Genomic DNA, 14,530 nt, shown 5'->3' with positions numbered 1-14,530 from the left:
CGGCCCCCAGCATGCACTGCGGCCAGGGCGCCACAGCCGCGCCGGGCTGTGCCCGCTGTGCATGCTGGGAGCTGTAGTGGAGCGGAGGACGAGCTCCGCCGACGCGGCAGGCGCAGCCTGCAGAAACCACCTGCGGTGCCAGCCGCCTTCCCGCCTTTTTTCTTTTTCTGGAGAGCAGAACAGCAGCACCAGCAGGGCGCAGCACCGCACCACTGCTTTCAATAGATCGCCCGCACTAAGACTGCATCCAAACCGTCCCCAGACTAAGGTACCCTTTCAGCACACGTTTATATAACATAACAGCACCTTAGGGTTTGTTTTTTTTTTGTTTTTTTTTTTTTTTTTAAATACATTCCATAAAAAAAGAAACCTAACGCTTGCCAGTACTTCAGGAATTCTGAATAGTGGGGAAAAAAAAAGGTAGCCCGACTCACAAAGGGAGGAATGAATTCAGTACTCTTCAGCAAATTCCTTATTTTAACAAAACAGTCCTTCCAAATAGGCAAAGCAAAACAAATGCTTCTGACTTCCTTACTGAGTTTCCTCTGAGTTCTGCCCTAAAGACAACTTGATTAACATAAAGTAAGACCTTAGAGAAAAAACTTCTTTATTATTAACCAGGTTTTTGCGCTGGATTACGTGCCTAGTGGCCCAGACTGCTAAATAACATCTACACAATGTTTCTTTCATGTTTCAAGAATCGAAAATAACTGTACAAGGTTAAAGTACAAAAGTACACAAGACAGTGGACACCAAATATCCATGTATGAGTTCATCCCATCTGCTGCTTGGTTTGAAAAGTAGAACTTTAACTAAAAAATACTGTCCTTCTATAGCTCTGTCAAGTTTAATGGAAGTGGGTATAACCTGATTACAACACTAACACCAGTATCACTGATCTGATATTTACAAAAAAAATTGTATTTATCAATAAATTAAAGTCAATGCAACACCCATGCAAGCTAGAATGCTAGCTTTTTGGTGAACAAGGACCCAACATTTGAACAAGAACCTTCCAAAGTCCCAAACTTTAAAGTTGTTTGTACTCAAACCGCATCCATTCCTCGCATTGAAGATGTAAACCCCAATCCCATTCCTCTCTGTGTATGCGTCTGTGATCTTGCCATTTCATACTGTGCATCTAGATTTCTGAAAACCTCCTCCTGTTGTTTCAGCGTTTTGTAGCTCTCTTCATCAACTGAACTACAGCCAGCTTCATCCTCACTCTGGAAAACAGAAGAAAGTAAAGCAATAGCTTCACAAGAAGTGGTATTTTCATATGCTACAGCTACCCTGAACTCCTGATAATTCTGAATTCTTAAGAGCCTTTCAAAACAAAAGGCACCTGCTTTTGCTGCTGTAATAAGGCCAGTATAGCTTTTGCTCTCACTGCCAAGAAATGCTCAGAAGCCTTCAAATTCCTCTTTTGAATTCATTCAAATTAACACCTCCATTTAATTATCTATACAGAGCTATCACATATGAACATTCATTAGATGATGAATATTGGTTACAGTTAGGACTGTTGTCACAGAGCATAACAGATGCAAGAAATATCATGAAATTCTAGACTCTGAATTTAATTTAGTAACTTATGTGATCTTTAATGAGAAATAATTTGTTTTTAATTAGACCATACAGTAACCCAGTTAACCTATCCTCACTGATTTAGGCACCCTTTAAAATTAAAAACCAAACCCACTATAAAAAGTTTAACTACACATTCAGAACTCTTTACCTTAATGCCCATCAGTTTTCTGAATTTGACATTTTGGTCCTTGTTTCCAAAATTTAATTTTTCCCATATTTCTGCAGACTGCGATTTATCCTGTGCAAGTTACAAAAAAAAAAAAAAAAAAAAAAAGATTTATCACCTTTTTACACATATTTCTGTTAATATCACAATATAGTAGTAAGCAAAGAAAAGCTGTGTTAACAATCAGACTGTTGTATAGCTGTAGCAAAGCCAGAGGCAAAACATTTCCAGTGGCATTCTTGCAGCATCTCCACAGAAACTTTTTGTGATGAAAGCGTGCTTAAGCAAAGGTTTCAAAATGAGGTATATTCTTTACTTTACTTGAGTAGACTGTACTATTATATCAGAAAACATGGCTAAAATTATGGAAAAGAAAATACGCATGATTTTATAATGTTGCCAGCACTTCTCAATAATGAGAGACCATCCACATCTGATATTTAGTGGCAAGTTTTGTTAACAAAATCAACAAAAGGCTTATGTAACTAGCATTTGTCACTGAACATCTAGGCTTTTTCATGTAGGCAGTTCAAACATGCAAGATGTTTTCAAACAAGTTTTATGAAAGTAAAACAGACATTACCCCTTCTTTTTTGCCTTGCCAAAGCATCTTCCGTTTTTTCTCTTGCTCAGCAAATTTCATTGGATTCACTGCTGCTGGGTTATAATAGCTAGGTACAGCTATTCCAGTCTCTGCTAGAGCTTTTGCTTGTAGTGCTGCCATTTGAGCTGCCATTGCTATTTGAGGAGTTACTTGTGTTCCCGATGCCAGAAGAGCAGCAACGTTAATCACAGAACCTCCAGTGGCTGCAGCTGCTAAAGAAAGCAATGGTAAATTGCTAGTTAAGTTCAGTCACTTTTTCTTCCCCAAAAAGCCCACTTCCATTCATAGCAGTAAGTTGAAAACAATGAAAACAAAATATGTTATGATATTTATAAATTAAGAAACAAGCCTCCAACACATTTTAGTAAGCTAGAAGTATCATAACTCATGCTTTTAAATACCCTTGTGTGAGTAACAGCTTTCAAACTCTTGCTTAATATGGGTATGCATATGCATATGGGGAAGGTCCAATGACCATTAGAGCCAGCCTAACAGACAACATTTTAGTTGGATTGTTTGTGTGTGATACCTTCCCACCCTTCCATTTCCTAGTTCTACTTGCATTTCTTCCACACGGATCAAATGAACAACCTGACAACCTGTACATCAACTGGACAGGACTGTAACACTGTACACTGCTGTTCCTGGAGACTTTCAAGCAATTTTCAGATGTGGTACTGAGGGATACGGTTTAGTGGGGAAATATTGGTGGTAGGCAGACAGACAGATTCAATGATCTTGGAGGCCTTTTCCAACCCTACCGATTCTGTGATTACTTCAAACACTCAACACACAAGCCTGCATTATCTTCCACAAATGTTATTCTTCAGAAATTAATATACATAGATTACCTGCAGCCATTTCTTGTTGCTTCTGTTTTTCAACCATTTCTTTCTCTCTCTGTTCTTGCAATTTCTTTGCTCTTTCCAACCTACAAAAAACACAAGAATGAAAGTATTTAGACACGCAAAACCAAAGAGGAACAGATTATTCATATCACATACTACTAAAATAGTAACAATTCCTGACCTCCTGGCTAATGCTTCCTGTGCATCCATAGCTGTGTTTCGACCTCGAAAAGGTGGAGGACTTGGACTCCGGCTATGACTCCTGCTGAATCTGCGGGGCTTTTCAATTCTTTTCTTTCGCTCTCTGCAACCAAATTTAAAACAGTTGCTAAAACAGTGAATCTACATTTAATAAAGCACTCAAAAACTAATTCGGAAAGTTTTCAAGAACAGCTGTCCCACAGATTAGATTACAGTAGTGTAATGGTCACACTTGCCCAGTAACAAGACAAAGTTAAAACAGTTTTTTCAACTGCAAGCTCTAACAATATGTAATTCCAGGTATTTATTTATCCTTTCACTTGGTGTAAGAGATTTTTATTCTAACTCCTGGCAACAAAAACATCACATAACTTTTTGCATGGTCAACTGCAAGAAATCTAAAATAGATCAAGGCGCAAGAAGACTTTGAAACAAAAGATACAACAGCATTATAACTATGGTAGAGGTGAATACTGTAAACAGCCCTGAGTCAAGAACTCCAATAATACTCAGGGGAATTGCTATTCTTCTCCTTTCTGTGTATTTGTCACTAGATGTTCTCTGAGCTGTTTGAGTGAAGATATCAAACTAGACAGGATTATCGTTTTTTCTTTTAAGTTCTGGAGAAGGACACTACTGTGCAGAGGACTACAATGCAAGGCTTAACCGAAGGCTGACAAATGATCTGCTTAAAAACATGTTTAAACAAAACACCAACATATTTATCACATCTATCATTTAAAAACCTTCTCTAAAGGAAAAGTTGCTCTTTTGACATACACTTGTAGTTTCTTTTAAGCAACAGCCACTTAAAATACACAGAAGTAGCATTAGCAGTTATGATTGCTTTCTTTTTTCCCTGCTAAGATCATTAAGGAACAACATCACTAGAGATAAAGTTTTGTCTTTAAGCCTCTGATCAATGTTCTGAACAATAGAAGTCACCAATTCTGGATGCAAAGTTGAAATTACAAGAGAACTGCCAGATTTGCCATCAACACTAAGTTAAAATGCACAAAAGATGTCTCTGCCATTTTATACTTTAAAGTTATGAACCATCTGTGATAGTGACTAACTTGAGAAAAGCCACTTTAAATGGCATTCACCTATTCCATTTCTTCTGTTTGCAACTTGTGCGGCATCCACAAACATGAAATGCAGTCTGAAGTCACAAAAGAGATCCTTGTTTACATGACAAATCTGGTAGAATACAAAAGAAGTGAGACTTATCTTTGAATAGAAGACGACAAGATGCAGATTCAGGCACTGGGAAGTGACAGATCTGCATTCCTGAGATAAGATGTAATGCATGTTTCAAAGATACCTTCATTTTTGCCGAGAGGACTATTGTAGTTTGGTCTTGTCTTTGGTCTGATGCTTTACTGCACTGGTAAACATCAAGGAAATAAATATTTGAGCTTTTCTATTTAAGTACTTTCATTTGAAACAAGCAGATGTTGTCACGTTTTCTATCTTGTATTCAATCAAAGCAACAAAGTAACTACTGGAAGGGTCTAAGAGCTCAGAGAACAAAAAGATTACTTCAAACACTACCAAAGACAGATGACTTGAAAATGCAAGCTTGAAGTTGCACAAAGAACCTCCAAGGTAAGGTCAAACTGCTATTCAGAAATGCCACTGTCACAAACTGCAACACAGGAAATACTGCATTTCACGAACAGGGAATTCATTTCACGGTTGTGTTTCTGCAAGCTGCATTTCTACATCATGTTTATCTGGCTTGAAGAGCTTTCCTTGACCTATAACTACTGCTCCAAAGACTTCATCTGAGCCCAGAGCTTGATGTAGTGGTACTGGCTACTGTTCAGGAATCATACCTTGCTTATTTTCCCTCCCTAATACCTGTCCGACAAAGCAATACTTCAGTACATTCCTGCTAGCCATTAATGCACAGTTCCAGTTGAAGAAGCTCCTATGCTACGACTATCCCTTACTACTTCCTATAACTGTTGTCCTTTCTCAGGTTAATTTGAATTCTACTGCAGAAGTGAAACAAAATAATTCCGAGAAGTGAAATTTTCACTGAGCCATTAAATAAAGAGTTTAAAGTGACATTTCAAAACATCAAATGTACATAATATAATAACCAGAAATAACAGGAAACTGAAGCCTTACAAATCATGCTGAAGGTAGCTCAGATACCAGTAAGCATAAATAATGTGTGTATACCAGTCTACTCACCCCAGCTGAAAGTTTGGTAGAAAGTGCATGGCAAAATAAAATCTGACACAAACCATATAATTCAATATGTTCCTCCAAAAGATAAGTCTTCTTAACAGTTTCTCAAGTGTTGTTGTAGCATTACATTCTTAAGTCTCCACTGGTCCACTGTAATACTGAGTGGTCATACCTAATGTCTTTAATTTAAATGCAATTTGAAATATACTGGTAAGAATGTTACTAATTAAACTGGAACACTGGCAACACATTCTTGGGAGCTTTGAAAGGGCACCAATTCGCACCCAAGATACTTTTTTAATTTTAGACCAACAGAAAAACCCTGTCCTCACATAATATCATTAAGTCATATTTTAACTTAAGAAAATCCTTCAGAGCATTAGGAACGCAGAGGTGGCACATGCAAATAGACTGCAAACTCTACAACAAAACAATGAATCACCTTCTGAAATACATTAATCCCTATGCAGGGAAGAAAACTTCAACTACAGCATATAGACGCCAAACAAACTAATAAGAATCTACTCAGCTGGGTTCAACCTGTGCTTCTAGAACTTAAGCTTAAGGAAGAAATGAAAACATCCAAAAGAGTGAGGAAAAAAAAAAAAATGTAGATGACAAGTAATCTCATGATGAACTTAAAAATAGTTTGTAATAACTAACACATTAGTACATAATTCAAATTAGTCCATCTGACTCTCAGTTCACCCACGTACTACACTCCCTACACTAGTTCTACAGAAAAGATCCACACTTTTCTAAATTAAATTTGTTGATCTGATCAGGATTAGCAAATACACTGATCATTTGCTCCACCAGCTAGTCGTTCTCAGTTAAACTTTCATAGCGCATAAACACACAGGAAAAGTGATAATTAAAATAGAATTTTTGAAGTAGCATTCTGCCAACCACACTACTCTCACACAAAACATATGAAAGTATTAGCTGCATTTTATTCCATTTTTTTCCTACTTAAATATCATTTCTATTTAAGATAGTAAAGTCAGCTGTGATAAAAGAAACTAAAAGAACTTTAACTGCCGTATTTATACTACTCAAAATGATGTTTTCCCCCTAAATTATACCTCTAAATAACCAATTAAGCATCTTTAATTGCTAACGTGAAAACATGCTATGAAAATATGAGACACATAAGCTGTTTAATATACCTGTTTCCATAACCAAATACACACCGCCCTGTGCTTCACCCCATGTTCATACAGCTGAGAAAAGTAAACACAGCTACACTGAACCCCGGCATTATTTTATACTCCACAGAGCATTCAACCCATTGCCACCAAGCATGTGTGGAAGTTCACACTTACCTGCTTCTGCTCCTAGTTCTGCTTCTACTTCTGCTTCTGTGTCTGTGCCTAGATCTTGATCTAGAACGAGATCGCACACGGCGCTTTCTCTCTCTGCTGCGAGATCGGGATTTTTTCCTATCACGACTTCTGCTGCGATGACGTCTGAAACACAGGTCCAAAATTCCTCCTGTTTTAATTCATATTTCTCCTAAGGACTCGCGTCCAGGTTTGTCACAGGCCAGAATGCATCAGGTAAGGTAGAGGGGACTGTAAACATTTAATAGTCCACGCCTGGAACAGCTTGGAACTAGGAGTAATAGCACACTACCATCAGCCACAAGTGATTTGTGAAGAGTTTAAGTAAAAATCATACTCATGGATACAGCCATTCTGTTTGTTCATTAAAGTGTGTATCTAGAAACAAACATATGGCCAAAATAATCTGCTGTTAAAGCCTAAAATTCAATGCAAGATAACTTCCCTCCTCCCCATGGTATTCTAGTACCTTAGAGAAGAGATGCCCAGATTTCAGCTCATGAGTCACACAAAGTCCCTCAGTACATTATCAGCTACAGCCTGTCCCATGCTGTCACGTTTGTTACAGATCACCCCAGTATGAGCAGAACTGACTGAAAAGTTGTTCTGGCAACACAGCTTGTCCCAGACATCTCTATGACCTTGAGTGTGTGCTGGGTGGCCTACTGTGCAAGGAAGCATAGACAGCATTGTCTCTGGGTAAACAACTGAATTAGGAAACAAAAAGCAATGACAGCTAAGTTTTTGGTGTCTTTCCCACCAATGCCAATAGGGAACATTTAATATATTCTATCTTACAGGTTTTCCAAACTTTGTTACTAAGTTATAGATCTGAGTTAACATTGAGGCACGACCTATAAAAAACCTCAGATGCACTCAGTAACTTTGCTCAGAATCAATATGGAAAAAAGACAACTAGCAGCAAAAACACTGTCCATGCAAAAATACAACATACAATATAAAGTGATGCTTTAGAGTTAAATTAGGTCAGCAACGTTTCTCACCCAAACTTTTCAACAGTTTCTGTGAATGTATTTAAAAAAAAAAAAAACAAAAAAACAAAGATTGATGATATAAAACAACTGACCTTTCGCGAGACCTGGACCTTGAATGACTCCTCCCTCTTGATGACTTTCTCTCTTTGCGTTTATGTCTATCCTCACCATTTTCGGATGAGTTTAAGCTCTCTCTTCCCTTGTCAGAAGAATGTTCTTTGTCGTTGTGGTCTTCAGATTTGTGCTTCTTGGAGGACTTCTCTTTGGATTCATGTCTTCTTGCCTGTTTTAAGAAGAAGTTGGTTCTTTCAGGAAAATAGTGCAACAAAGAGAGTTAGTATGGGTATCAGAAGATAAAAAATGATAAGCTGTGATGCAACATTAGTAACCTTAGGAGTGCGACTCATGAGTGATGGCTATATTACCTAATGCCACCACCTACCCAATGTTGCAAATGTACACTATTATTTGTCCCCCTCTTCCCTCCTCCCCACTAAAGGATTTTTAAAAGCATCCATCAAGGTATCTTTACAGCACTTCCATGAGAGTTCACAACATTATAATAAAAACAACCAGATTGTGGTTTTCGTTTATGTATACTCTTTCCTATCTTTAAGTATCTGACAATTTACAAATATCTATATAGATACACAATCACATCTGTAATTATTTGTCTAAATCTACCACGTACAAAGAATTATTAGCATCCATACAGATAGCTGCAGACATATAGTATATTGCTTTTGCAACTAAAACATTCCTCTATAGACAGATTATTTGTTTTTTTAGAACAAAACTCTCTTCAGTCAGCAACTTCCAACAGTTTGTAAAAAGCAAAGCAATAAGTTACACAGTTGACATCCTATTTACAGTATTTAAGTCTAATATGTACCGCTCCAAAACCTCCCACAGTAGATTTAACTTAAAGATATGCTCTCCACCATACTGCAATTTCTTCCCGCAGTGTCTCAAAAAAAAAAGATTTCTTTTTATAGCTGCAATGCCAAAAATACTTAGCAAGGTCAGGCCTGATTTTTGCCAGTGTTTTCCTTAAAAACTAAGTCATGACATCAACACCTTTTCTTCATATATCCAGTTTATTTTCAGCGCTTTCTAGCATAGCCCACTTGAGTCTTACATTTAAAAGTCACACTTTTATGAGGTTGTATACATTTTAGACTAAAGCTTGATTCTTTTCCATTTTCTTGCTCATCTAGATCTGTTCTACATTAAATACCTGTAAAATCTTTCAGTAGTTTGGAGAAGATGCTGTAACTAGCTCATACCCACATAGATCAATTCCTTATTAATGTATTTCCAATTCCCAATTCAACTATAATTCACATCCAGATGTGCTATGTTAAGATACCTTTTCCTGCTTCTAGAGTATTTTACTCCCTGAGGAACTACATGCTACAGAAAAACATGTGAATAGTGTAGGATATTACTTGTATCTTACTTTTTGAAGTATCTACTCATCTAAGTAGCTGCTCTGTTACATACACTGAAAAGAACTGCTAACATTCAGTAATTAGTCTACACACAACCAGCTTCATCTTGCAAATAATGAAAACAAATCTACCATGGGACACAGTTAATATCCTCAGTGTAATTTAGAAAGCGTTAAATAAACTGTTTAAGATTAGATCTAACAGAATGCTAAAAACACTGGACAATTTCAAACAAGGACATTTTTTTCAGAACATTAAAATAAGTTTGGTTTTCTCGATGATTTTTTTTAAACCAGTCTTCCAGGCACACACTTAGTAATAAACACCATTATATCCCATAACGGATTTAAGATACTTTTAAGGGAAATATGAGTTTGAATGACTAATAGTTACCTTATCATGAAGTAGGCTTATAATTTTGCTATCTGAGTCTGCAGCGTCTTCAGTTCAGTCTCTTCGCGCATTAGCACGCTGAGTATGATTTATTATAGAAATGTTATCATGTGAGCTAAACAATATATTCATTTTCACAAAAACTCTCCTAGATTATTTTTCCTTCTTTTTTAATTTTTTTTTTTTTTAAAAAACAAAACAGAGCTTCCATTGGAATCGGGGAAGGAGAAGTTCCTGACCCAGGTTAAAGTTTGAAGTCCCTCATCTGACCCAGCCTGCTATTGCCCCACAAGGCTTCAGCTTCCTTTCTATTCTGATGGTCCTGGTTCATTCATTTCATCTCTCCTTTGGTGTGTAACCCAGTTACTTCCAAAGCATTACTGCATCCCTGTATATATATAATTGTACATATATATATTCTTTTCAAAAAGAAAGACACAGCCTTCTGAAATTTTTGCTGCTACTGCCATGCTTCCAGCTGACCAGCTTGTTTGTCAGGCTGACAGTCCTTACAGTTAAAGGACGCAATAAACAGACCTCAGTCAGGTGGATAATTGCTTTTAATATTCTTAAGTAAACTGGTATATATTATTCAAAGTCCAGAACACTAGACAGGAATAAAGCCACCCACGGCTTTTGGTTAATGGAAGCTCTGTGAAAGTTATCAAGAACACCATTCTACTTCTCCATACGAACTCTTTCAATTGGCTGTTTCCACAAAAAAAAAAAAAGAAAAGAAAAGAATTTAAGTTACTAGTTTCTGAAAGCGATTTGCTATGAAACTATTACCTTGTCAACATGATGGCTGCAATCATGCTTCACTATGAAAGGATCTCCATATCCATTTTAAACTTAAAGTTTCCAATTTATTGTACTTACCATAAAAGTCACTTATATAGGTTTACATATGTGCAATACTACAAGATACTTCATACATGTACTGTACATTTACCTAATCACTACAAAGTATTAATTACCTCTTTGCTTCTGCTCCGGCTTCTGTGTTTTCTTCCTTCAGCATCTGGAGAAGAAGATATTTTTGTCATTTACAGTGTTAAAGAAACCATCAACTGACTACAATCTCTCAAGTTCCTTTCAGATATTCCACCACACCAAGCCAAAAGAAGAGACTTGCAACACCAACAGTACTATTTAAACATCTATTGCAGAAACTGTATTCTAATTATTACAGTTCTTTCTTTGCACTTAAGCTCCAACAATAATAAATAAATCCATGTTATACTTCAGTCACATTCTACTTTTTTGGCCAGTTAATCCCATTTTTGTTTAACCAAACATAATTAAAACAAAGAGAGTAGAATGGTTTTCTGGATTTGTTTCCTGGAATCACTTTATTATTAGCCATCTCACCATTATCTTCTGAATACTAATAAGACCTTCTTCCTCAAGACTTCATTATTTAAACTTTCAACATAATGCAGTTAAGATGCAAAAATCAAAATTAACAGCTTTTTCTTTCAATTTCATAAAGTTAAAAGAACAGTTAGCCTTTTGTTTTTCAAAACATACTTAAAGAGATTTTGAATTCCATAAGCATACAGAAATTAACTGTACGAAAGCAAAAAACCAAAACAAAAACAACAAAAACCCACCAGAACAGTACTAAGCAGCTTTGCTTATTTGAAGCCCATACCTGACTTCCGCCTTCTCTCCCTTGACCGTGAACGCGATCTCGAATAGTGATGCTTCGATGTTCTCGGAGAACTGGAAGCATCTGACTGTTCCTTTTTCTTCTCCCCTTCTGGAGAGGACTTTTCTGGGACTACTCCATCTCGTTCGGTATCACTACCCTACACACAAGAACAGAAGGTTTAAGAATCAAAACTTTACGATTTAAAAACAAGAAAATTATTTGTTTAGTACTTCCTCTGATGACTTTATTTTCCCCTATGGAGTCAACTCCATGAGTTGCCATCTCATTATCAGTTACACCATAGTTGTACAGATTGGCATTGAACTAGATAATTACGTACAGACTATTTCTCAAAACTTCATTAAGGACTAATATATAGTAAACATTTTGCTCTCCCACTCCATTAAACCGCATCTTACTTTTTTTTCCCCCCATCAGATTTTTAGGGCTTTCAATAGAAGTAAATACTGATGACTGTTTTTTAAATTTTCTTCTAAACAATGTTGTTTATAGGTCAGTTATCCTCCAGGCTCTCTTCTTCCTTTCCTACTCAATCCCTCTCCTTTTTCATCTAAGGTTTTCAAAAAACTCTGCTACTTTAAGTTTTAAAGGAATTTTGAGATTTCCATGAAATGACATTTGATGTTACTTCAGAAAGATAAGGAAAATACCAACTAACAGTCAATCGGGTTTTTAAAAGTACTCTCCAGCTGCCACATTTCCGTAGATTACTGCTCTTACTTTCTGTACACACTGCTGCTTATTAATGCTCTTGTGCCCTTTCAGCTCTAAAAAAATAGAACAACAACAACAACAACAGCTGACAGACTTCAATGAGGCTACTCTCAGTTCCTCAAGAACTGGCAGAACAGCCACAGTACTTCAGTGCATCAGCACTTCACCCAGTACTCGAACAAACCTAAAGGTACTTGTAATTTAGGTGCAAAGCAAGAAGGTCATAGTTATTCTTCAAGACTTTTTAACAGGAAAAAAAAAAAGCCATGTTAGGTGATTACATAAACAGAAGAGGTATCTTTTTCCAGGGGAGAAAAAGGGTGAGCTTTCTCCAGTAGTTTTTTTTGTTGTTTTTGTTCTATTTCACTATTAGTCAGATTTTCAGGATAAGAACAAAAAATTCTAGATTTGATGCAAAAGAAAACTACTTAAAAGTTAACTAGAAAGGGCTTTACCATGCGAGCACCTACATTTTCCCTGCACTCCTAAGACAAATACACAGCTTCAGAAAAAAAGAAATCGTGTTGGTTTTTGAGCTACTCTCACTGATTCAATCCAGTTATGGGGCAAACACCCTTACACCAGGCCACAAAAACGTGAAATGGGAGCAAAGCCACACTACCTATATACGGAACTACCTCATTAGTACATTCTAAGAAGACAACTACAGCAGAGAAGTTTCACAAAGAAGGTAACCATAAAAAGGGGGCAAGGAGACAACAATAAACGCAAGAAGACGCTAAAACACGAGATGTGAATCAACGTAATAAGGAAAGTTGCATGACCCAGAAGCGAGGAAGGCCGGACCGCTCCCCCACCCCCGCCCCCAGAGCCTGAGCCCCACGATTCTCTGGAGCAAAGCCCTGTGCCACAGCCGCAGCGCTCCTCTCCCAGACTAAGAAACGACAAACCCGAAGCCACAAGGCCTCCGCAGCTTTCCCCAAACTCGTAAAGACAAAGCAGAAACTTCTGGAAGCAGGAAGAAAAGTACTGGACGAAGCGCGTACACCCCCTCCCCGAGGCCCATCATGGCGGCGGCGAGCGAAGGAGCGGCGGGCGCCATTTTGTCTCTCCGCGCACAGAGCTCCAGACCCGCTCCTTCCCACGCCGCACTCCTCCCTCCCTGCGTACCGCACTCCACGCTTCGGCTCCCCCCAAAAATCACCGCTTACCGCCATGACCGAACGCCCAAGTTGCCGCTCTCCTCACCGGCCCCCTCACAGCGACGCAGTCACCTCAACAGCGGCGCGCACAAACCGAAGCAACGCGCCCCACCCTCCCTCTACCCGTCAGGTGCCCGGATGTAACAGCGGGCGGGGGCAGGCGGAGGAGCGAGGGACCGCAGTGCATGCTGGGAGGGAAGAAGAACCAGGCTGTGTCTTAGCAACGCGTGTGCACTCGCGCGTTTGGAGGAAGTTTGGCCCAAGCCGCGACCCGTAGTGGCTGCCGCGCTCCCGCCAATTTGAAAGTCTAAGGCGGCTGAGTGTGCTGGTATGTTAGCAGCTTCTGCGCTGTGGTGAAGGGAAGGGTGGGTAGGTTGCGGTGCAGGGGGTGTCTGTGGGGCGAGGAGGGTTCTCTGTCGCTGATCTGTACCCAGCTTACGGCACTAAACCTCTCCTCCCTCAGCTGTACTCAGCTGGGCCTGCCCTGGCGATCTGCTGGGCACCCCTTCCATTACTCTTCAGATATAATTTTTTTTTCAACGTGCCTTCAGTAAGCGTATCCCAGTATCCTACCTGCTAGAGGCAGAACAGCAACAGAGCACTAAGGCCAATGATTTATAGGCAGTCATCTAATTTTCTTAAAGCTCTCTTGCTTATGTGGTTATCATAGGTGAGAATGTGGAATGATATCGAAATTCTGGTGAACGACGACACAACAAGAGAGCAGCTCTCTGTGGGCTTAGGCCATGAATGTGGCAGTGCCTTATACCAAGTGGACTCACTGCTTCAAATAACATCTTCAGAAAAGGTAGAATTCCTCAGAGCTATGTCATGTTTCTTCACATATGCAAGGAACATTGTCATATATCTGAAGTGTTTCAGTTATTATGTGTAACAATCTTTTTATTCTTAGGTCTCAGTTAATCCTCAGCTGTATGCATGCAGCTCGAGGGATGGCAGCATTATTGTTGTTGACAGATCGGTGGTACTTCTTGACAGCACAGGACAGGCTCTGCAGCTGCACATTCAGTTTAGTAAGTTCACTACTTTAGAATTAAGCTTGAACTCAAAACTAAATTAAAGGAAAAAAAAGTGCTCTTGAAAGCATGTCAGTTATCTGGAATATCTATCTGCCTGTAAGATAAACTGTTCCAACAAATAACTAAATAACGAAATGGGATTCTGTAT

The 14,530-nt window shown here is 38.5% G+C and overlaps 2 protein-coding genes across 7 annotated transcripts in view; one reads left to right on the top strand and one right to left on the bottom strand.

Annotated features, from left to right (window-relative positions):
• Nucleotides 1-381: 381 nt before the first annotated feature.
• Nucleotides 382-13,483, bottom strand: RSRC2 (arginine and serine rich coiled-coil 2). 4 transcript variants are annotated; one of them, XM_048964213.1, is made up of 10 exons: nucleotides 11,445-11,517; nucleotides 10,768-10,811; nucleotides 9,791-9,868; nucleotides 8,039-8,251; nucleotides 6,934-7,077; nucleotides 3,390-3,512; nucleotides 3,212-3,291; nucleotides 2,340-2,569; nucleotides 1,739-1,828; nucleotides 382-1,226 (listed from the first exon to the last, which is right to left on the bottom strand). In XM_048964213.1, exons 3-10 carry the CDS (start codon nucleotides 9,796-9,798, stop codon nucleotides 1,047-1,049), a joined length of 1,068 nt encoding a protein of 355 aa, XP_048820170.1. In that variant the 5' UTR covers nucleotides 9,799-9,868; nucleotides 10,768-10,811; nucleotides 11,445-11,517; the 3' UTR covers nucleotides 382-1,046. The 4 variants fall into 4 exon arrangements, with proteins under 4 accessions (XP_048820170.1, XP_048820167.1, XP_048820169.1 ...); XM_048964210.1 differs by lacking the exon at nucleotides 9,791-9,868 and adding an exon at nucleotides 13,352-13,483 and having other exon boundaries at nucleotides 384-1,226; nucleotides 8,039-8,229; nucleotides 11,445-11,601; XM_048964212.1 differs by having other exon boundaries at nucleotides 385-1,226; nucleotides 2,340-2,572.
• A 78-nt stretch (nucleotides 13,484-13,561) lies between these two features.
• The window catches only part of KNTC1 (kinetochore associated 1), a 35,267-nt gene continuing 34,298 nt past the window's right edge, over nucleotides 13,562-14,530 (top strand). For 2 of the 3 annotated variants that reach the window (XM_048963913.1, XM_048963911.1), the window contains exons 1-3: nucleotides 13,562-13,670; nucleotides 14,013-14,150; nucleotides 14,256-14,376. In XM_048963913.1, the coding sequence (XP_048819870.1) occupies nucleotides 14,019-14,150; nucleotides 14,256-14,376 (253 nt within the window). In that variant the 5' untranslated portion in view covers nucleotides 13,562-13,670; nucleotides 14,013-14,018. Of the gene's footprint in view, nucleotides 13,671-13,986; nucleotides 14,151-14,255; nucleotides 14,377-14,530 lie in introns of all 3 variants that reach the window. The other variant, XM_048963912.1, reaches the window with a different exon arrangement.

Source organism: Lagopus muta, chromosome 17 (assembly GCF_023343835.1).
Source record: "Lagopus muta isolate bLagMut1 chromosome 17, bLagMut1 primary, whole genome shotgun sequence".
In the NCBI taxonomy this organism is placed as follows: domain Eukaryota; kingdom Metazoa; phylum Chordata; class Aves; order Galliformes; family Phasianidae; genus Lagopus; species Lagopus muta.
This window is presented reverse-complemented; position numbering and strand designations above follow the sequence as displayed.

What these genes read in the sequence shown, in the direction of transcription:
- RSRC2 (XM_048964209.1), bottom strand. An exon ending in GGAGAGAAGGCGGAAGTCAG is followed by an intron (nt 10,812 to 11,444) that starts GTATGGGCTTCA and finishes CTTCTTCTCCAG; the next exon opens with ATGCTGAAGGAAGAAAACAC. An exon ending in AGGTCCAGGTCTCGCGAAAG is followed by an intron (nt 7,078 to 8,038) that starts GTCAGTTGTTTT and finishes CCTGTGTTTCAG; the next exon opens with ACGTCATCGCAGCAGAAGTC.